General features: G+C 43.2%; 1 protein-coding gene across 2 annotated transcripts in view; it reads right to left on the bottom strand.

The window, feature by feature from the left end:
• Positions 1 to 20,740, bottom strand: part of hmcn1 (hemicentin 1) — an 86,861-nt gene that overhangs the window by 6,781 nt on the left and 59,340 nt on the right. For both annotated transcript variants that reach the window (XM_086115001.1, XM_086115002.1), the window contains exons 59-101: positions 20,574 to 20,687; positions 20,273 to 20,475; positions 19,903 to 19,984; positions 18,149 to 18,280; positions 17,830 to 17,979; positions 17,554 to 17,713; positions 17,348 to 17,472; positions 17,021 to 17,204; positions 16,421 to 16,518; positions 15,630 to 15,908; positions 15,344 to 15,540; positions 15,164 to 15,245; positions 14,946 to 15,082; positions 14,721 to 14,862; positions 13,472 to 13,616; positions 13,269 to 13,396; positions 13,009 to 13,165; positions 11,967 to 12,088; positions 11,684 to 11,848; positions 11,408 to 11,515; positions 11,141 to 11,278; positions 10,925 to 11,059; positions 10,270 to 10,539; positions 9,985 to 10,175; positions 9,667 to 9,880; positions 8,809 to 8,943; positions 8,538 to 8,728; positions 8,354 to 8,435; positions 8,008 to 8,277; positions 7,761 to 7,931; positions 7,514 to 7,684; positions 7,240 to 7,410; positions 6,960 to 7,130; positions 6,701 to 6,871; positions 6,386 to 6,556; positions 6,160 to 6,306; positions 5,510 to 5,647; positions 4,346 to 4,467; positions 2,517 to 2,754; positions 2,274 to 2,336; positions 911 to 1,030; positions 682 to 816; positions 468 to 581 (exon numbers count right to left, since the gene is read on the bottom strand). In XM_086115001.1, the coding sequence (XP_085971127.1) occupies positions 468 to 581; positions 682 to 816; positions 911 to 1,030; positions 2,274 to 2,336; positions 2,517 to 2,754; positions 4,346 to 4,467; positions 5,510 to 5,647; positions 6,160 to 6,306; positions 6,386 to 6,556; positions 6,701 to 6,871; positions 6,960 to 7,130; positions 7,240 to 7,410; positions 7,514 to 7,684; positions 7,761 to 7,931; positions 8,008 to 8,277; positions 8,354 to 8,435; positions 8,538 to 8,728; positions 8,809 to 8,943; positions 9,667 to 9,880; positions 9,985 to 10,175; positions 10,270 to 10,539; positions 10,925 to 11,059; positions 11,141 to 11,278; positions 11,408 to 11,515; positions 11,684 to 11,848; positions 11,967 to 12,088; positions 13,009 to 13,165; positions 13,269 to 13,396; positions 13,472 to 13,616; positions 14,721 to 14,862; positions 14,946 to 15,082; positions 15,164 to 15,245; positions 15,344 to 15,540; positions 15,630 to 15,908; positions 16,421 to 16,518; positions 17,021 to 17,204; positions 17,348 to 17,472; positions 17,554 to 17,713; positions 17,830 to 17,979; positions 18,149 to 18,280; positions 19,903 to 19,984; positions 20,273 to 20,475; positions 20,574 to 20,687 (6,639 nt within the window). The remainder of the gene's footprint in view (positions 1 to 467; positions 582 to 681; positions 817 to 910; positions 1,031 to 2,273; positions 2,337 to 2,516; positions 2,755 to 4,345; positions 4,468 to 5,509; positions 5,648 to 6,159; positions 6,307 to 6,385; positions 6,557 to 6,700; positions 6,872 to 6,959; positions 7,131 to 7,239; positions 7,411 to 7,513; positions 7,685 to 7,760; positions 7,932 to 8,007; positions 8,278 to 8,353; positions 8,436 to 8,537; positions 8,729 to 8,808; positions 8,944 to 9,666; positions 9,881 to 9,984; positions 10,176 to 10,269; positions 10,540 to 10,924; positions 11,060 to 11,140; positions 11,279 to 11,407; positions 11,516 to 11,683; positions 11,849 to 11,966; positions 12,089 to 13,008; positions 13,166 to 13,268; positions 13,397 to 13,471; positions 13,617 to 14,720; positions 14,863 to 14,945; positions 15,083 to 15,163; positions 15,246 to 15,343; positions 15,541 to 15,629; positions 15,909 to 16,420; positions 16,519 to 17,020; positions 17,205 to 17,347; positions 17,473 to 17,553; positions 17,714 to 17,829; positions 17,980 to 18,148; positions 18,281 to 19,902; positions 19,985 to 20,272; positions 20,476 to 20,573; positions 20,688 to 20,740) is intronic.

Raw genomic sequence — 20,740 nt, 5'->3', positions numbered from 1 at the left:
TGGGAATGAACAATTCGGGAAGAAAGCGTTGTTGAACAACAAAAAACGATTTGAGAACGCCTGTCGCGCCCAGGCGACATTTGTCGTCTGCAAAGTCTGCAACTTGTTGATTCATTGTAGACCAGACAGAAAGGCGTCAATGTACTGGTGGTTCAAAGCTTAAACCAAGGTAACCAACCACTACAGAGGGGCTGGACCGGGGGCGCGGTATGCAAATATCGGGGGCAGTGTTTTTCTTGTATTTTGCATATGTAACAATAAAAGTTCAAACTGGCAGACATGGAACTCTGGGTGTGGTTGCCGGGGCAACAACCGCCGTTCGCCCTCAGAGATCTCTCCCGTCGATATTGTAGACAATTTTCCCTGTGTGCCGAGTCATTTCTTTAACTTTGTCCGAGAAAAACTCTGAAAATGTTGTTTTTAGGAGACTTGACTAAAGTGAAGTCATTTTTTAGGCACACGCTTACCAACACATCGTCGGTTCCTGAGGTGAAAGCCAGGTTCACAGGTGCAGCGGTAACTACCAATGGTGTTCAGGCAGTGTTGATTGCATGGATTGGACTCTTGGCACTCATTAATATCTGAGCAAAAAGAGGACGGATTTATAAAATAAGACTTCAACACCCCTCGGTGAAAAGAAGCATACTTCAAGGATTTGCTGAGTCTAACGTGCGATTGTACCTGAGCAACTGTGGCCATCAATTGTTCTCCTGAACCCGCGGCCACAGCGCATAATGCACCGGTATGATCCAATTGTGTTCTGGCAGTCCTGTCCATCATGACACACGTTGGCACCCAGCAAACACTCGTCAATGTCTGGTGGAAACCAACATTTCTGGGTTAAGACACAGTCTTTGAGTTGACAACAATGAACATTCAATGCATGTGTGTGTGTATGAGTTTTGTAAACCTTGACAGGTCCTGCCGTCAGCTGAGATGGTGAGCCCGTGTGGACAAGAGCAGTAGTAGGTGCCCATGGCGTTGTGGCATGCATGAGAACAGGGGTTTCCCACTTCACACTCATTCTCATCTGCAGTGCATATAAACAAGACATTAGCCAGTTTGGAAACAAAGTACCGTATTTGTATTTAAGAAGAATCTTCACAGATCTGTACTTCAACTTTGTTCGACATACTCTGGCCAACTTGGATTTTTACTTCACTACATGTCTAGAGTCAAATGTATACTTTTGCGCCACGAAACATCTAGACAAGATGAAATCGGAAGAAATTGTTTGTGAATGAAATGCCTGACCCGCAGAACACAAACCGAAGGAATAGACCTGCCTGTCCAGAGTGAGGAACCTATCCCATCGCCACCTGTGCGGATCCCTCCCAGAGTACTGACACAATACAAATGAATGGAATTTAAATATAAGTATAGTACATTCAAGGTACTTAAAGATGTTTATTTAAATATTCTGCAAGGTAACTCACTTCCATCAAAGTTATTTTTTGTTAAAAGAGTTGTATTGTCCTAGTATTGGTTTCAGATATTTTATACAAGACTGACAGTTAGCAGAGATGGACCTCGAGATCTGCATGGTACTTTACTTCTTAAATGGCAACTCAACGCCAAAATGTGTTTGCAGAATATGAGTTGAGCAACAAAATCCACCTGTTTTGAGCCATCTCGGGGGCGGCCATTTTGTCACTTTCTGTCAACTGAAAATGACCACACAGTTGTTCAGGGCACAGCTAATGACCAATCACGGCTCACCTGCTTTCTGAAGGTGAGCAATGATTGGTCGTTACCTTAGTCATGAGCAACTGTGATGTCATTTTCAGTCGATCAGGGTGGCAAAATGTCTGCCCTCGGAGATAGACAAAAACAAGTGGATTCAGTCTTATTCCATATACGCAATATTAATCAGAATGACGCATTTAGACTAGTGGAGCTGCATCCATATGTTCTTGCAAAGAACCTCCTTGTGGTGACTGTCCCTTCTCTTTTTGCCATATCTGCATTTCTCCAGTACTGGTAAATAAATTGAGACTCCTCTACGACGAAATCATGTTTGCAGCAAGACATTTTTCACAACAGTTGTAGTGAACCTCATTGCGAGGCAAGGGTGGAGAAAATGATTTCGTATTACACAACAGGGGGACTTTTCGTTGTAGGGAGAAGCAGAAAACAGGGAATGGCTTTAATGCATGAAGATTTTTTCACACTACAGGGTATTTTCCACACGTGTAGGTTTCATTGTAGAGGAGTTTCACTGTATGTCAATAAATAAGGAGTCGTGGAAAACAAACTATGCCAAGAACACCCACCTGCACAGTATGGCCCTGCAGAAAACAAGGTGAATCCATGAGGACACCGGTTACTGCGATCACCTGGAATGAAAAACAAAAACTATTATGAAGGACAGAAAACTATACAGAGGCCTAAATGAAGCCCCCAACAACCTAGAAATTAAAACTAAGGAAAGCTATACTCAGTCAGAGTTTAGGTAATTTCTGATGCAGAATAAAAACAACACTGCCCTGATTCTTAATCAAGATGATTTCTCATACCCTTGCTGATACGAGCTTGCATGCTGTATTCCAGCACCTCTTCCATGGCATGATACTGAGTGCTGATTCCTGTTGCATGAAGCGTCTGCACCAAGTAGGGCATCTTGCCCTTGGACGCGTCATAAGAGATGGTGTGATTCCAGGAGTAGGGCACGCTCTCCCTGTCAATGCTGAACATGCGAGTGGACAGAGCATAAATCTGGCCTGGCCCTGTCTGGATGTAGTCCTCTGTGTAGTCCTGAAAGGAAAACAGCACGCTTGCATTTAAACATAGTCACTCTGTGTTGTTTACTCAATAACAGGGGTGTCCAATCGCCCCCCCGCCCCCACATACACAAAAATCGAAAGATGCAAGGGCATTCTTCATCTTACATTAATTTACAATCACAAACTAAAACCAAGCACTCACTGCAGTTCATCGCAATTATATTTGTTTTTACAGATAATGTATTACTGCAAAAAGTGTATTAGCATTTTTGCTAATCCAGAAACACTCTTTGTAAAAGCAACAAAAACAATAATAATAATAATAATAATAATTCATTTAACTTGTAGGCACCTTTTGAGGCACTCAAGGTCACCGTACAAACATAGTTAAAAAGAAACAAGCACTACAATAAAAATAACAGAAGCTAAAACATCAATTCAATTGGCAAATTGTCCTTGCTTGGCTCTCGACGAAGGCGGACGCTTTTGCTTCTGCTCCTGTCCCCGCCCTACCCTTCCCTGCTCGCCACTCAGTCCATGTGCTGTCTTTGTCTGACTTTTCCTAGCCTCCTGTCGTATTTTTCATCCTAAAAACAAACATGGAATTGGTTGGCTGGTCTCCCGATGCCATCGACAAAATTTTCTCGACGAGAAGAGCAGGCAGTGGGGAGCCTACTTGCCCCTCGCGGACTTTTGCTGCTGGGCACACCCTAGATCCTTGGAGGAAGCGGAGAATGGTGTGCCTGTCAATACTGTCCGTTGAGGAGGAGGAAGACATCTACATTACCGGACTTTCTGATAGCAGGTATGCTGCTGTTTGGTGCTAGCAGTTTTTTCCTGATCTATCGTAAAATTCAACCGACGGGAGCGGCTTTATTGGAAGTGAAGAAGCTGCCGGTCTTTTTTTTGTTGGGGACGGCACGGCGCGGATGTACAACACTCAGACTCAAGCGATGGCCGAGCTCAACCGCAAAATGGATGCGGTTTTGGAGTGTCTCCGCATGATGGTTTTCAACTGGAGAAGTTGAATCTGCGCTTTGGAAAGTAATTGCGGATTTGGCTGATCGGCACCAGTGAAGGGATACAGCCACGGACTCAAGGCCACCTGAAATTGTTGGCGGCCGTCCCTCCAAAACAAACAACGCTATTTGGACCCCTTTCCTCTGGATGGAAGGGATGCACGGAAGCTAGTGCCCCCACCATCACCCCCTCCTTCTCGGCCATGGACTGATAAGCCGGGACTGTCTTCATGAGCAGACCTTGACGAAGCAGCTGCGGCCTGTTCACGCATACACAACCAGACAATCACACGCACATACACATCCTTATCATCACCGTCTTCATCGTTCCTATTCTTTTTCCCCCGCGACGTGGAATGATCAGCGGAGCGCTCGGTGGACCGTGCAGCTGGTCCCCATTGCGGGACAAATAAAGGATATCTTAATCTTAAATTATATGGGCAACATTAAACTCAATCAGCAGTCCAGAATAGTGTTTTGAGTATATGCCACGGGCCATCAGAAAATGAACACCCCCTGCTTATAAAGTTATTGGAAGATTCAAAAAATGTACCCGTAATTGTTCCAAATTATAATGCATTGCATGAATATTAATGTGCGTACCTTGATGCTGATATCAACATGGGAAGGCAGCTGCAGGAGTTGCCCATTCAATAGAATATCCAGTAACAATGCTCCATCTGAGTCTAAACCCCGGGCAATGTGAGTCATCCTCAGAATTTCACCTAAATTTGAGAAGGAAGATAAGAGAGTTCAAGCATTATGTCCCTTTACCCACGATCGTTATTATTTTTTTTTCATAGCCAGCTTTCTAGCTGAAGCCTTTTAGAAAGCTTTTAGAAAGCATCCAAAGCAACATCCATCCACTTTTTTTGTATCGCTTTCCTCATGAGGGCCTATGGTGGCCAAGGGCCAATCACAGATTTCTGGAGACGAAAGTCATCAGTTAACCCACCACGCATGATTTTGGAGAAAGCTTGAGTAGCCGGGGACAAACTCTCAAGCATGGATAGAACATGCAAACTCCTCACAGGTAGGACTGAGCCATGATCTAAACCCAGCCTAGGTGGCAGATGTTTTAAGTACTCCTGACCGGTCGGACTATGCTAAAAACTATTGTTTCGTCAATTGTTTATACTGCTTCTTATGTTCTAGGTCACACAGAACTGGAGTCCATCTCAGCTGACTTCAAGTGAAAGGCAAACTACACACCAATCAATTACCTATCAGAAAGACAATCATTCACACTCACATTGAGTGGGAACTGAAGCCATGCTGCATGCGCAGAAGTCAGGTGAATGAACCACTATACTATCGTTGAATCAAACTGTCTGTATTTTCTGCACTATAATGCGCAATTAATAGCATTCAATATTCTCAAAAGCCGACAGTGCGCCTTATAAACCAATGCACATTTAATATTCTGATTTCTTGGACGTACTATTTTAAATGTTCTGTAAAGCGCTTAGCTGCAGCTGTTATGAAAGCGCTATATAAATGAAGCTGTATTGTAATGTATTCCCTTGAGGTTAGCTCCATCTAGTGAATGCATAACGCAACGACAGCCACTATTCTTGCTTCTATTCTATACGCCTTATAATGCGGTGCGCCCTATAAATGAAAACAGTTTTAAAATGGGCCATTCTTTGAAGGTGCTCCTTACACTCCGAAGTGCCTTATAGTGTGGAAAATACGGTAATCACGTGAAACAATATTTGTGCTTCTCTGCATAGCAGTGATGTTCATGCAGCTCGGAAACCAATCTACCTGTGGCAAATTCCACCTGTGTTTCTCGCTTGAAGATAGCTCCGGTCAACGTGTACCCGTTGACAGCCTCTCCTACTTCCTGTGCAGTTGTCCAGTAGATGGGATTCAGAATGGAAATGAGCTTCCTCATTGCAGGCCCTTGAATGAAAGTCAGAGGACAGAGACATTTTTAATTTGGCATGTCTCAAGTAACATGACAGTTCAGGTCAGTGATTGTCAACTGGTGGGTTGGGACCCAAGAGTGAGTCCTGGACTAATCTTGGGTGGGTCGCGGGCAGCTACTTAAAAACAGTGCTGAGGCATTGCAAGTTTCCACAGAGATCTTAAAACATTGGGGAAGCCTCAGAAAATGTTATTCACTTGTCCTCTAGACACTTGCTACTCAGTAAACAATGAGAGTGCCGCTCAGCATTTGGCGAACGAATGTCATAGCTGGCAATATACTTTTGGCTGTATGTCAAACTTATTTGAAACTGCATTTCAAAATGTAACAACGGGTACATGTATTTTCAGAGGCTAAACAATAACAACAAAAAAGCCTTTTTCTTATTCATAACTTCGATAAAATGGGTCATGCCTTTGCCACAATAGGAAAATGCGGGTCAGTGAGAACAGTTGAGAACCGCTGGTTTAGTCTTTATATAACTGACCTAATGATCTTGGTATATTTGAAATAGATGCTTTGATGAGTTTGCCACCAGACGTGGATTCCACAACAGAAGCATTCAGTATGGCAATGCCAAAGTCAATATCATTGATATTGCCTATAATGCTTCCTCTTGCGATCTGTGGCCCACCTGGCAAAGAGAAACAATATTTAAAATTGCTTTTAGTACATCATTGCAACAAGATGCATTGTATAGCCACATGGCTTACCTGGACAGGCCTCAACATTACACCTGGATAGTTGGGAGGAGTCTCCTGGGCACAGGCGGCCACCGTTACTAGGTGATGGGGTATTACAGAGGCGCACGCGTGCCCTTTCTCCACCCCCACAGGAAGCAGTACATTCTCCCCAAGACTGCCATGGTCCCCAATTACCATCAACTGCAATAACACAAAACAGATTCACATGAACCTCATCACCTCATGAATAGACACCCTCTGAAAGAGCTCGCTTGTCCTATAATCACGGAATGCTATTCAGTATACAAGCCTACACCATATTCTACGCAAGTTAAAAACACGCACCAGGGCACATGGCTGTGTTACATCTTTGTATTTGTGCATCCGTGCCCACACATGCTCTGCCACCATTGGCTGGCCTGGGGTTGTCACATGTCCTGTAGCGCCTCATCTGCCCTCCATTGCACGTCTTGCTGCAACTGCCCCAGCTGCCCCATGGACCCCAGTTCCCATTGACTGATGGACAGAATATCAAAGGCACGAAAGTTAACCACAAGAGGTCACACGTAACTATGTCCACAGAGCTAAATTGGTGATAACTCACTTGGGCAGGGCTCGCTATTACAAAAGTCAACGTGTATGTCGTTCCCTTCACACTGCCTGCCCCCATATTGTGGGCCAGGGCTGGCACAGAGACGCGCTCTCTGTCTGGTGCCACCCCCACAGGAAACGCTGCAGGCTCCCCAGCTCACCCACGATGACCACTCCCCATCCACTAGGGAATAGAATCATATACTGTAAGTTCGTGACAGTACATGGCTGAAAAAAGATTTCACTCTTACATATCATGAAATCAACAAAGAGTGGAGTATACAGTAGCTTACCAGGACATGGTCTCTCCTTGCACACTTGTGTTTGTGTGTCTGTTCCTTCACAGGGTGAGCCATCAAATACAGGTGGAGGGTCGTTACACAGACGGATTCTTGACTGCATACCCCTGCCACAGGTCTCACTGCATGGGCTCCAAGGTAGCCAAGGCCCCCAGCCACCTGCCACTGCGGCAGTGAAAACAGAGTCAGCACTTCACAGGAGGCCTACACTGTAACAGATAATCCAAGTATAGTGTTACCTTTAGCAAAAGAACAGTTGTTCTCTTACCTGGGCAAGGCTGGACACTGCACACGATGACTTCAACAGCACTTCCTTCACATGGCCTGCCTCTGTGCTGAGCTGAGGGATTACTGCAGGTCCGCACCCTTGTTCTGTTACCATGACCGCATGAATGAGAGCACTCCTCCCACGAAGACCACTCTGACCACTTCCCATCAACTAGAGATTGAAATGTATGAATCCTCAAGTCTTGCATGTAACACCCACCATCGCCAGCTGTTAACAGTTTTCGTACCCGGACAAGGTTTCCCATGACAACTGCGCGTCTCTGTGCCTGATCCTGCACAGTGGCGTCCACCGTTGGCAGGAAGAGGATTGTTACATTGTCTCTGCCTCTTCTGAGAACCAATCCCACATGTTAAACTGCAAGGGCTCCACTCAGCCCACTCAGAGTAGCCTCCGTGAACTAAAACAGTTTCCAAATGATTAACTTTTTGGAATTATGTATGACCTTGAGTATTACAGGCGGAAGAAGGGTTTACCTTGAACATTTAACCCAACCCGAACCAGGACGGATCCTAGTAAGTTTCTTGCCACACATTCATATTCAGCTGTGTCTTCCTTCTGGGCACTATTTACCCTCAGGGACCCATTAGATAGAGTAGTGATGTGGGCGTGGCCTAAAAGAGGACGCCCTTGGCGAGACCATTCTATAATGGGGGTAGGCTCACCCTCCGCCTGGCAGTTGAGCACCAATGTAGTGCCTGCATCCACCACTGTTGTTACAGGCTCTACTATTATGGTGGGCGCACCTGGAAAATAATGCAGATGCAAGCAGTTCTCAGCACTCATCATTCGATTGGTCAATGACTTTTACTCAGATCTTACTCTGCAAGGTTAGCATGACACTTCTTTCCACAACACCAGCATCATTCGTTGCCACACAAATATAGTTGCCTGCATCTTCAACCTGTAAAAAATTCAATTAAAAACTATTTGTCAAAAAGATATGCCCTGATCTGAGGAGATGTTACATTGGATTAGACACGCACGATCTAAAGTGCTTTCCTACCACTGTGCCATAGATGGCCAGAGAGCCGTTGTCCAGTTGACGGACTCGGTTGTTGATGTGTACGTTTATTCCATTTTTGCTCCACTGGATGGTCGGAAGTGGTTCACCCCGAACGTCACAGTTCAGGATGGCGTTGCCGCCGAGCGGTTCAATACGACTGGAGTGAAGGTCCCCATCAATGATGGGAGGCTCTGAATACAGAACAAGAGAAAAAAAAGTCATGGTAAAGTTTGAAGCTGCAATTGGAGGAGGACGCCAAATGTCTTCTTACCTTTGACATTTACCAAACCCAAAGACTTGATGCTTCCAACTGGGTTTTCTGCCAAACAGGTATAAGTGCCAGCATCTTCTTTACTCACTCTCTCTATCACCAACTCACTGCGGCCGCTCATGTGATCATAGTGAACTGCAGCATCAATACATCAGAGGCAATGTTACAAAATTGTCGGACGAATGACAAACTCAAATGAAGATAACATTTCACAAAAGTAAAACAAAAAAATCCTATCCTCATCTAAGGTCGCTCAGAGTTTTTTTTTTAAACACAAGTCACAACTTTAGTTAAGTCGATTATAAGAAATAAAAGTGTTATCAGGCTATCATACAAACAGGAACAAAATCTAAATATAGTGGAATTGGATGGGGGATAAGAATGTGGCCTGACCGCGATTAGTAAAAATCTATTTATAATTTACGCCTATTGTGCTTGCACTGAAAAAAACAACAACAACAAAAAAATCAAATATTGAAAAGAAGAGAATAGAATAGATGGGCATGTGGGTGCCACAAACATGCGGTGGTTCACTGTATATGAATTTGCAGCTATAACAGCTGCCTTAGTTCTTGGAAAATTTACATTTACATTTTTACATCTTGGAAATTTTACAACACAAAACATTTTTTGGGGTAAATTGCAGAATACTATTTTGAAAATCACGATGCTGGATTGTAGGTCCTGCCTTATAGTCAATGTTTCATTTCATCCCAAACATCTTCCCACAAAATTGGAAGCAGACTGAAATGTTTTATCTTTACTCACATTGTCTTTTCTGAACAAATGCAAAAATAAATAAATAAATCCTAAATACGTTTTCCTGTGAAGTGTAGTTTTGCAAATAAATGGATGCACCTGGAATGATGTTGTTGTTGAAAGCCCACGTGATCCTGGGCAGGGGTATACCACTGACTCCACAGTCCAGCAGGAGGCGCTCTCCCTTGTTGAGGGAGATGTCTCCAAGCAACTCAGTGAAGACAGGGTAGGTATGAACAGACAGGCTCACTGTCCTACTGTCATGACCCAATTCATTGGTGGCAACACATGTGTAACTGCCTGCATCACCAGGCTGGTGTAGTTGGTGAAAAAGGAGGGAGATTATTATTTTTTAACCTGAGAATGTACAGTACACACCCACTATATGTACACTGAAGACAGAGTTATACTCCTCACCTGAGCAGTGTCAATAACAAGCTCCCCAGAGGGCAAAATGGTGTACTCCCCAGTTCCCACTCCTAAAAGAACACCGTCTTTCTCCCAGGACAGCGTCGGTTGTGGGACGCCCTTCACCAGACATGCCAGCTGGGCCTGATTACTTTCCACCACTACAACTTCCGGTTCGAAGTCAAGAATAGAGGGGGGGACTGCAAAGCGGACATTTATTAATGATCAGTAGATGATTCCATGAATACAACACAATATGTTGATAGGGAGCTGTATGTATTTATCAAAACTCACTTTGCACAGTCAGGCTCATCTCCAGGCTCGTTGTTCCCGCAGAATTGGAGGCGGTGCAAGTGTAAATTCCCGTATCCTCCGGCTGGATGAATGCGACCTGTAGGGAGCCTGAACCGAGCACGCGTTGCCGTACAGATTCCCCGAGGGACCGCCCTTCTTTGTGCCACGTAACAGAAGGTGGAGGGATGCCATCTGACTGACATTGCAGTGTCACGGAGGAGTCCACAGGAGCCAGATAATTTTGAGTTTCTGAGCTGATGACTGGAGGTACTGGGGAGGATAACACGAATATCAGATATCCATTGAGTGAATATAATATGAACTGTTTTAAAACAAATAAGGCAACAAAGCAGAAAAAACCCCGATATGACTATTTAGTGGTTGCAAGTCAGCAAATCCATAAACACTCGAGTGGCTGCATTTGACTGCAGGTTTGTTTTCTGTTTACACACTTTCGAATACTAACATTTTATGATCTTGTCGTTTGTCTGTATGTTGTTTAATTTCCATATTTATAGGTGTTTTATTGTCCCTGTATTCTGTGCTATTTCCACACAAATTGCTCAAATAAATAAATAAATAAATCCATAAGTGAATGAGTTAGCAAAGAACTTGAGCTGTTGAAATAACAATTATCAGACTATGCCGTACCTACCCTGTACTCTAAGTTTGGTCTTGCCCAGGGCTGTACCCGCTGGGTTTTGAGCCACGCATATATAAGTTCCAGAGTTGGACACAGACGCTTTGGTGATCTGTAGACTCCCATGAGGTAGCACCGTGAAACTTCCACCTATCGAAAAACATGAGACTTTACTTTCACAAGTGAGCACACGAGATTATCGAAAGACGCACACCTAGACAAAGTGGTTACCTGTGGTGTGTATATTGATGCCCTCCTTCTGCCAGGTGATTGTCGGCCTTGGTGAGCCTGTGGCCCTGCAGGGAAGCACGATGGTGTTATTGAGGATCACCTCCAGGGTGGATGGGTGGGAATGGATCACAGGAAGCTCTACGAAAATAGAGAGATGAACATTTTATATCATTGTAGTATTTAAAAGCATATGGAAAAAGGAATGAGTCATGTCTGAAGATACAAGCAAAACTAATTTGCTCAAAACCTACAAACACTCCCTCTTACCCTGTACAGTGAGCTGCACATGACGATGTGTAGAGCCTGCAGTATTCTTAGCTGTGCATGAATAGCGTCCTGCATGACTGAGCTCAGCTGAGCTTATTTCTACTTGACCTGTACACAATACAATACACCAAATCAGTGTGATTAATCACTGCTATACAGTCACCATATAAAACCCATATAAGGTACACTTCCAAAATCCATTGAGGAAACTAAGACTTTTGCAAATGCATCACAAAAAAACAAACAAACAAACATAAAAAACATTCCATCACTAACCTGTATGCAAGATTCTATATCCTTGTCCCAGGTCGAGCATCTTGATGCCATCTTTGCTCCAATGAATTGTGGGATCTGGGATGCCTGAGGCAGTACAGGCAATGACCACTGGGGACAACCTGGTGACAACTAGGTCGGTGGGTTCGTCAGCTATTGATGGAGGAACTAGGAAGACAACAGCAGTAAAACACTCAACTGAAATGAAGTCGACTTTAGATTGGCTGTAAAATATTGTATGGAGAGTGAGAAGTATAAAAATGGAAAGAATCATGATGGCACTCACCTTGGACCGTAAGATTGATGGCTCTGGCATCTTTCCCTGCCTCGTTGGAGACAACACACTCAAACAAAGCTGTGTCCTCCACTGTGGGTGCTATCACAACCAGAGAGCCAGATGTGAGCAACCTACAAATGACAAAACAGGAAGTAAATGTCATGATTCTATTTGTGACCAAAAGGTGGCACTGTAGGGCTCTCCCTGCAGCTGCACACCTGTTGGTCATTTTGCAATTAGTGCTTTACAAGGACTCCCCTGCTGTTTGTTTGTGTTTGTTTATTTGCTACTGTCATGTTTGTTCCGGTCATGTTTCTGTCATGGTTCTGTTCTAGTTTTTTTGAGCTTCAGTCATGGTTTTGTTTGATACTTTGGATTCGTTTTGTTGTTAGTACTTTGTTTGTTTAGGATTTAGTTTTCTGTGTTTTGTCAATACACTTCTTGAAGTACACCCTGCTCTTCCCTCCTGCCTGCTTTTTGGGGTCCACCACCACCTCGCAACGTGACAGTAATGTTCTTATTAGGTCGTATGCCGTGCACGATACTGAAAAGAATTACAGTATATGGAACTATAGTAAACCCTTGCATATTCATCGTTTGGCAATCTCAATTTTTTTGTGATCCACCCACAGCCCTGTCTTATATATAACTGTATTGTGGTTTCTTGTGCCATCTTTGTGCCAAGGAACTCTACTGTATGTTGAAGTGAACGAGGGTCTTATTGTAGTGCTATGCCACCATCTTGTGGAATCTTGGTGCCAACGGAACTTCAGTATGTCATAGCAGTTGAAAAACTTAATGTAGTGTTTTGTTGCTGTCGTGTGTCAGTATAGTTGTTTTTGAGGGCTGTCAATTACTCGCACATATTTTTACGCTGCAAGGTTTGGTCCCTATCCCTCCAGAATAGCAGGGGAACACTGTATTGTTAGAAGGTCATTTGCAACTGCATCATCACATAATACTAGCAAAACTATTCTTTTTTAAATTTTATATAAGTGGCCTAAGTGAATCCTAGATAATACAACAGAGGGATAGAAAAACCTGAATCAACCTGTACATATTCTGGTTCTGGTCAGTATTGATTGCTCGGCCATTTTTCATCCAGATCACAGAGGGCTTGGGTATGCCACTGGCCTCACAAGCAAGGGTGGTTTGAACATTTACTGTAACCGTCACATTGGTGCGTCCATCAAGGATGGAGGGAGACACTGAAAGATAAGCGCGTAGAAAAACAGTTTAGCTTTAGTTTGCTGGCTGATGGACATAGTTAAATGAACTTATTTATGATGTCCTTGCATGTTTGTTTCCCACCATATACTTCAAGGTCGACTCTCTTGCGTTGCGTCCCAGCCGGGTTTGTTGCCATACACAAATAGCGGCCGGTGTCGGTCACCTGTGCAGATTGGATGTGTAATGAGCCATCCTCCATAAATGTGTACCTGCACACACATGAATAAAAAATAAAAAAAATCACACATTTTTCAGTTCAAAGAAAGAGAAGAGTTTTTCTGTACCTGGAGTTATTTCCGGCCAATATGGTTCCATGTTTCCTCCATGTGACCTGAGGTGCTGGTACACCACTTACAATACACTCGATCACAACTGGCTCATTGATATGAACTGACACCGTCTGAGGGCCATCTTTGATTGTTGGGGCCACTGAAGGAAGAAATTGTAGTGCTTTTATTTAAACATTTATGATACCGTTGCTTTTAACCACTCTTCTACCAATTGAAGACAACATCATACATTCTTCCAGGTGGCAAAAGATGAAGCATTCTCTGATTGTACCACTAGTACACAAAACCTTACACGTCATTTGACTCAGGTAGAACAATTGAAAAACATGGCTAAATGCCTCAAATGATACTAAGCTTCTTTACCACCACTGTAGTTTACATAAGAGATGTGATAGAGTTTCAGACATTGTTAACATGATCATTAAGGGACTAGCTAAATGATACACGAGAGGGCAATAAACGCGTTACCATACAACACCATAATTTCTAAATGAGCCTAGCTTACCTTTGAGTGGCTCTTTTACTGATTGATGTACTAGCTAATAGCCTGTAGTAGGTGGTCTATTTCTCTGTTACCAAACTATAAAGCCTATGTTCGCTTGGGCTCGAGTTTTCTGTTGTTCAGACAAGTGTGTGACCCACACAATGGCTTGTTTGATGACAAGGATAGTGTGAAAAGGATAGTGTGTTGTAGTCTACCCAGCTAGACATTTAATCAAAAGACTTTACACGTCAATTTTCAACCGAATGACAAACGTTTGGTTCGGGGTCTGGCAGGCAGTCAGGCACCAAGGCAGTCTTGCTATCTTATCTTTACAACTACTCACGACATCCTTTCCCTTCACACGCACTGTGCTGCTGGATTAGCGTAACTTAGTGTTGAGGTGTATTTGGTGGTGAATCCTGAAACACAACAATTGTTTTTGTCCTAGTTTTGGTTCGGGTCAGCGGGAGTCGCTTGCATTCCACCACCTGGAAGCATGCTGGTGCTTATTATTTTCAACCATTCTGAATTGGTCTACACCACAGGTGTCAAAGTCAAGGCCCGGGGGCCAAATCCGGCCCGCCACATCATTTTATGTGGCCCGCGAAAGCAAATCAAGCATGTCCAGTTCCATGATGCTTGCTAAAGTCTTAACAATCATTATTCTTGACTTCTGATTTTAAAAGTAGTTATTCATCAATTTGTCAAAATGAGTTTGACATCCCTGGTCTACACGCTAATAAATACCGATACATTTACCATTGACATTCAGGTTAAATTCGCGTGTGGTCCTGCCAACGATGTTACTGGCCATGCAGGTATACTGAGCCTTGTCACTGAGCCCAGCCATGTTGATCTGTAAGTAGCGGCCCTCTGAGAGAACACGCACACGCGCAGACACCTACACAATGGTCAAAAGTCATTGAGGCAACTCAGGAGTAATCATTGCATCAAATAGAAAAATATTTGTCTGATTTTCTTGACCTGCAACGGTTGACCATCTTTGAGCCAGCTTAGAGTTGGAGGTGGAACAGCATCAGACTTGCATTCCAGGGTCACCTGTCTATTCTGCAGCACGGAAACCTCCTCAGGAGTGCTCTCCCCCGCAATGTTAGGGGGAACTGATAACAAAAAACAAAGCTTGATACATTTTACAGAATGAAGCTACCATCATTTACACTGGATGCATGTCTGTTACTCACCGTGCACTCGCACTAAGAATTCTTTGTCATCATCGCCTGCTGGACTGTTGGCTAAGCAGTTGTATCTGCCCATGTCCTCCAACTGATTTAACATTTGAGCAAATGTCTGATGTTATTACTTCGTAATAGTTTAGGCCGACCCAAGCAGAGTACTTCTGAAAGAATAATGGAATTTGTGACCTGTGCTGAGGCCACACGGAGCACTTTTCCTCCTTGAAGGAGTCGAACGCTGGCAGTTTGTGGAAGTGGACGTCCATCCTTCAACCATGTCAAGGAGGGTGGAGGAATACCCGTGGCCTCACACTGAAGCTCCATTATACTATTAACCACCACAGAAACTTCTGCCGGTACACCCGATGTCTTGATTTGCGGAGGTTCTGAAAAGAAAAGTTAACAGACATCCCAACCACAAATCAAAAGGTGGAGAGAGAGACGTTAAAAGTCCTAAGCTTTGATTTCCACTCACCAAGAACTTTCAAGTTAAAGTGACGGCTTGTTTGACCCGCTGTGTTGCTAGCGATACAGGTGTAGTGTCCTGTGTTGCTGACTTCAGCCTGGAGGAACTGCATCGTTGTATTTTGGTTCAGTAGTCTCACTTGGGTGTCATTTGACAGATGTCGCCCCTCTTTGAGCCAGGTGACAGAAGGTGTTGGGGTTCCATCCGCTAAACACAGCAGAGAAGCCAGGTTTCCTCGAACTACAATCACGTCAACCGTGCTCCTTGCTCCATCCAGAACTGGGGGGACTGAGTGAAAAAATAATGTGTGAAGAGTATCGAGCAGTGGTTCCCAACCTTTTTTACTTGTAAACCCCTGAATCCTTTCGTCATAACATGAGTACCTCCCTCACTCATACGGCTTGATGATGACCTCCAAAAGAATGTAACCGAACTGATGATAATATGAAGACCATTTTACTTCATCTCATTAATTTTAACATTTAATTCTAAGGCATATAGCTTGCCTTGATAATAAATTTGATACAAATTGAAAAATACAGTATGCCATCTTTTATAACACAACATTTACCACACACAGAAAAAAGGAGCACACTTGAATAAGACCCCTTTAAACATTAATTATCAGGAACAACTGCCTCCTCAGGGAAACAAGCTCTGGCAATTACATACCAGTGATGGTCTTATGAAATGACTGAGAATGTGTAGTTATCATCTTGGAAATAAAATATGAAATGTTGAACATGAATACCAAAGAATGCACTGCAAGACTATCAAACCTGATCGCATGTCAGACTCACCATTCACATGTAGGTTGTAATGTCTGTTGTCAACTCCTGCTCTATTTGATGCGACACAAGTGTAGGTGCTACCATCAGATACTTGGGTGCGGGAAATTCTGGGTGACACATTCACCATGTACAGTTATAATCATTTTTCTGGGTGACTGCAAAACATTATAGAATTCCAAATATCATCCTATCTTTGTCACTGACTTTTATTTACCTATATAGTCCTTTATTTATTTATTTTTTGGGACTGTGTAATTGTTTGCTCCTGTGTTTCCAAGTCCATTTTATTGTAACTAGCTGATGTGGATTTGCATAACAAAACCACAAATGACTTCATAAAGGGCATGAGATGAGAGTTTCAGCTGCACACAACAATGCAGTTGCATTTAGGGCATGCAAGACAGTGCCTATACAAAAAAATGTATGAAATAGTTCACAACAGGTGTTTGCGCATGCAGTAGATATTGAGCTCCTGCTCATGCCGTTGTGGCACGTGATATATTTTTCATTTTGCACTACAGTATTTCGTACTAAAACTGTACATGATAACAAACTGGATGTCCAGAGCTGCCATTCTGAACCTACAGGTAGCTCCGTCTGCAGACCTACCGGAGCATCTGGCCTGCAGAGAGAAGACGTATATGTGAGGACAGTGGAAGGGGGAGGCCATTTCTGAGCCAATTAAGCTGTGGCGCAGGAGATCCGGTTGCCACACACTTGATGTTGACTGAGCTGTCAAGGACTGTGGTCAATTCCTCGACTTTTTCACTGTTGCCCTCAATCACAGGAGGCACTAAAGGAGTAAGTGGAGCGGTGATTAACACAAGGGCAAATACAACCCCCCCCCCCCAAAGAAAATATATACTGTATATATATATATATATACACACATTTTTTTTAATGCGAAACATGAGATTTTTTTTAAATTCGACCAACCATATATATTCAAATTGAATATCCGATCTTCTTCTCCTGCACTGTTGGAGGCGACACAGGTGTACTTGCCACTGTCAGTGGTGTGGGTAGCAGTCACAGTAAGAATGCTGCCATCTGGGCTGATTCTAAGCAACATCACATCAACATCATCAGAGCACAGCCTAGGTATACTTATGTGGCATATTTTTGGGGGTCATGTAGTGTACCTAAAGTCCTTATTGCCTGCATTGTTGATGACTTCTCCATCTTTTAACCATTGGATGGTTGGACTGGGCGATCCCTGGACATGACACGCGAGCTGTATGCTTTCATTTAGCAGGACCCCAATCTCACTGGGTAACTCTGATTCAGAGATACTAGGTGGAACTTAAGAGAGTATTGTTGGTTTTAGTTACAGTCACGTGGATGCACTTCAGAAATGTAAGATGCTAGCTTGAGAACATGTTCTTAACATATCATTTCAAGTTCAAGTCTCCAGGTACCTTGTATGGTGAGGTGGTAGTTTTTCTGCACTTTGCCTTCCACATTGGAGGCCAAACAACTGTAAGTGCCACTGTCGGACATCTGTGACCGTGCAATCTGAAGCTTGCTGCCTCCAGAGAATATGTGCATCTCCAAAGAAACTGAGCTCGCTAAACAAATCACATTGATATAATTGTCATTCTATTGAAGGAATAGGATGACGTCATTCAATGTTCAACGTTCTTTGACGATTCAGAAACGTGTTTAAACATAGAACCTGTTTAATCATATGAGCACATAGACAAAACAAGGTCCCTGTCTTCACGGGGACACGTTTACCAATTGGTTGTCCATTCTTCAACCACATGAGAATGGGAGGAGGGATCCCAACAGCATCACAGGCAAAGGTGACTGGGTTATTGATGGTCTCCACAAAATGTTCCTCAGCTGGGCCATCGATACGAGGGGCAACTATAAGCGACAGAATAACAAGTCATGACTTCAAGGGCATATTCTCCCGTGGGTTTTGCAGGTCTCCCATCCATTTAAGTGTGTCACACACGCCTTCATGAAATGTATGCTCTCCGGGTGGAGCGATCCTGAAATGAGGGCGTTCCTTGACACTTATGTCAGTGTGTGCAATTTCCCATAGAGTAAAGCACCTTTTCTCTTTCACACTCCAGAGGCTGTACTAAAGTCTAGTACCTCTGGAAGGTGAAACATCACATGGTACATTTTGAGTCATTTCACAGCCGCTGATGTCACGTGATGACCGCTACCGGCCGACTTGGCTGATTTATGCTGATGACCGAACCAACAGCTCAACGGCTGCATGTTGTCCCTACTAAAACACAATGACGGCTAAACGTTGAGATTATACAATATCATGTGAAATGGTGGGAAACGAGGCTCAGCATCAGCTCCGATCACAAACAATACAGGTATACCGTATTGGCCCGAATATAAGATGGCCCTGATTATAAGACGACCCCCTCTTTTTCAAGACTCAAGTTTGAAAAAAGAGTTTTTGAACACCCAATTATTTTTTATACAGAAAATAATTACAGTACATCTGAAACAAACGATTATAACAATATATTTGAGAGAAAAAGCATGTTATTTTGCCTCATTCAAATCTTAATATCTGAACATTTAAATATATAAACTGAAGTGCAATCACATTCGTAAATGAATGGGTTCTGGTTTTTGAAATGTAAATGACATCATAACTTCTCTTCAGCTGCCGGTTAACCTGGCCGATCTTCGACCCACTTTTCTCCAGATTGTTGCTACGTTTCTCCATTTTCTGTTATCTCTGCTATTATTTTCTTCTCTTTTCTTTCTTACCGCTATTTTTATTTTTATTCTTCGTGACAGGGGTTCACTTTGGCCTGGGGAGTCAAGTTCAGCATTCGCTTCAATGATATCTGGGGCCATCTAGCGTCATGAATGGGTATAATGTCTAGACCCCGAATATAAGACGACTCCCACTTTTCCAGTCTTATTTCAATGCAAAAAAACCCACCGTCTTACATTCAGGCCAATACGGTAATAATGCGCCATGAGTCATCATAGTCTGTATGTTTTTATTTTATTGCATCTGTGCCATGCACATTTCAATGTTTGGCAACCTGATTAACTTTCACTCGCTTTGCACCATCCCTCAAATGTTCGGTCTTGAGCACTGTGTTCTGACTGAATTGCTTACATCGGATTTATTAAAAAGTGAAAGAAACAAAACCACATGGTCTTAAAAGCCTGTTGTTGGCCGTGCAGACGTCAGTGGCTAGGATCAGTACACTTGCCGTATCCACTAGTTAGTTTAAAGTGTGACCTATTTTCCAGATAGATCTCCATAGAATTCACATCTCAGGAAAACTCCATGATACGGAAATTAGTCAGACTGAATCACGCCTCTTTGGTGGATGCGCATAAATTTGCAGGTTACGCATGATGGTGGTTGTGTCAGAAGCCTCGACACGAGAATTGGTGCTTTTTGAAAGTGGCGTAAGAAATTGACTTGAGCCTGAATGGGAAAATATGCCCCCCCCCCCCAGTGCATATTAAATTAACAATCAGCTAAACCTGAGTACCGTAAATGTTCAGGTGGAAGTTCTTGTCCATTTGACCAGCAACGTTAGTGGCCTTGCACACATATTGTCCAGTATCAGACACCTGGAAATAAAATGAGAATAATTAGGAGGTTGTAAAAATTAAGGTTCTCACTCAATTATATATTTTATATACTAATTTTATGTAAACATTTGCATTTCTTGTGCAGGCTGTTATAGTTTCCCAAAAAATGATTTGAGCAGAACAAAATAAAGGTTTCCAAACAGACAGATGTTTCAGCCAGCAAAAACCGGTGGGGTAAAAAAACTAAAACAAAAAAAAACATTGACAAACACCTTGACAAATCATCAAAGGTGTTCAAAACTACAAGTCAATCAAAATGAGTTTCACCTCAGAGGCTCTGATCTGAAGCGTCTGCCCCTCAGCCAGAATGCGCAAGTTGACAGATTCTGTCACCATCCTTCCATTCTTGTACCAGGTGATGGTGGGAGGAGGTACTGCTTCGGATTCACACTCCAGAGTGACTGATTTCCCCGCAAGCACATTCACAACCACGGGGGAATCCCCGTTCTTATCCCGGATACTGGGAGGAACTGAGAAACCGAAAATAAGGCAACATTTTTACTCTCACATTTGATGTTTTGTTTCTCACACTCAGTTTACAGGACTGTGCAGAGAGGGAGGGACTGACCAAAAACTGTGAGGTAAAAGTTCTTGTAAGCCTCTCCTGCTGCATTCAGGGCAACACAACTGTATTTTCCGCCATCTAATACTTTGGCTTTCAAGATTTGTAATGTACGACCGCCTGCAGGCACAAATTAAACTGTTCAACGTTAAGATTCCATGTAATTAACTCAT

Source organism: Hippocampus guttulatus, chromosome 7 (genome assembly GCF_054856545.1).
Source record: "Hippocampus guttulatus isolate MCC_2025c chromosome 7, RoL_Hgut_1.0, whole genome shotgun sequence".
In the NCBI taxonomy this organism is placed as follows: domain Eukaryota; kingdom Metazoa; phylum Chordata; class Actinopteri; order Syngnathiformes; family Syngnathidae; genus Hippocampus; species Hippocampus guttulatus.
The sequence above is the reverse complement of the archived record's forward strand: the minus strand, read 5'-3'. Positions and strand labels throughout refer to the sequence as shown.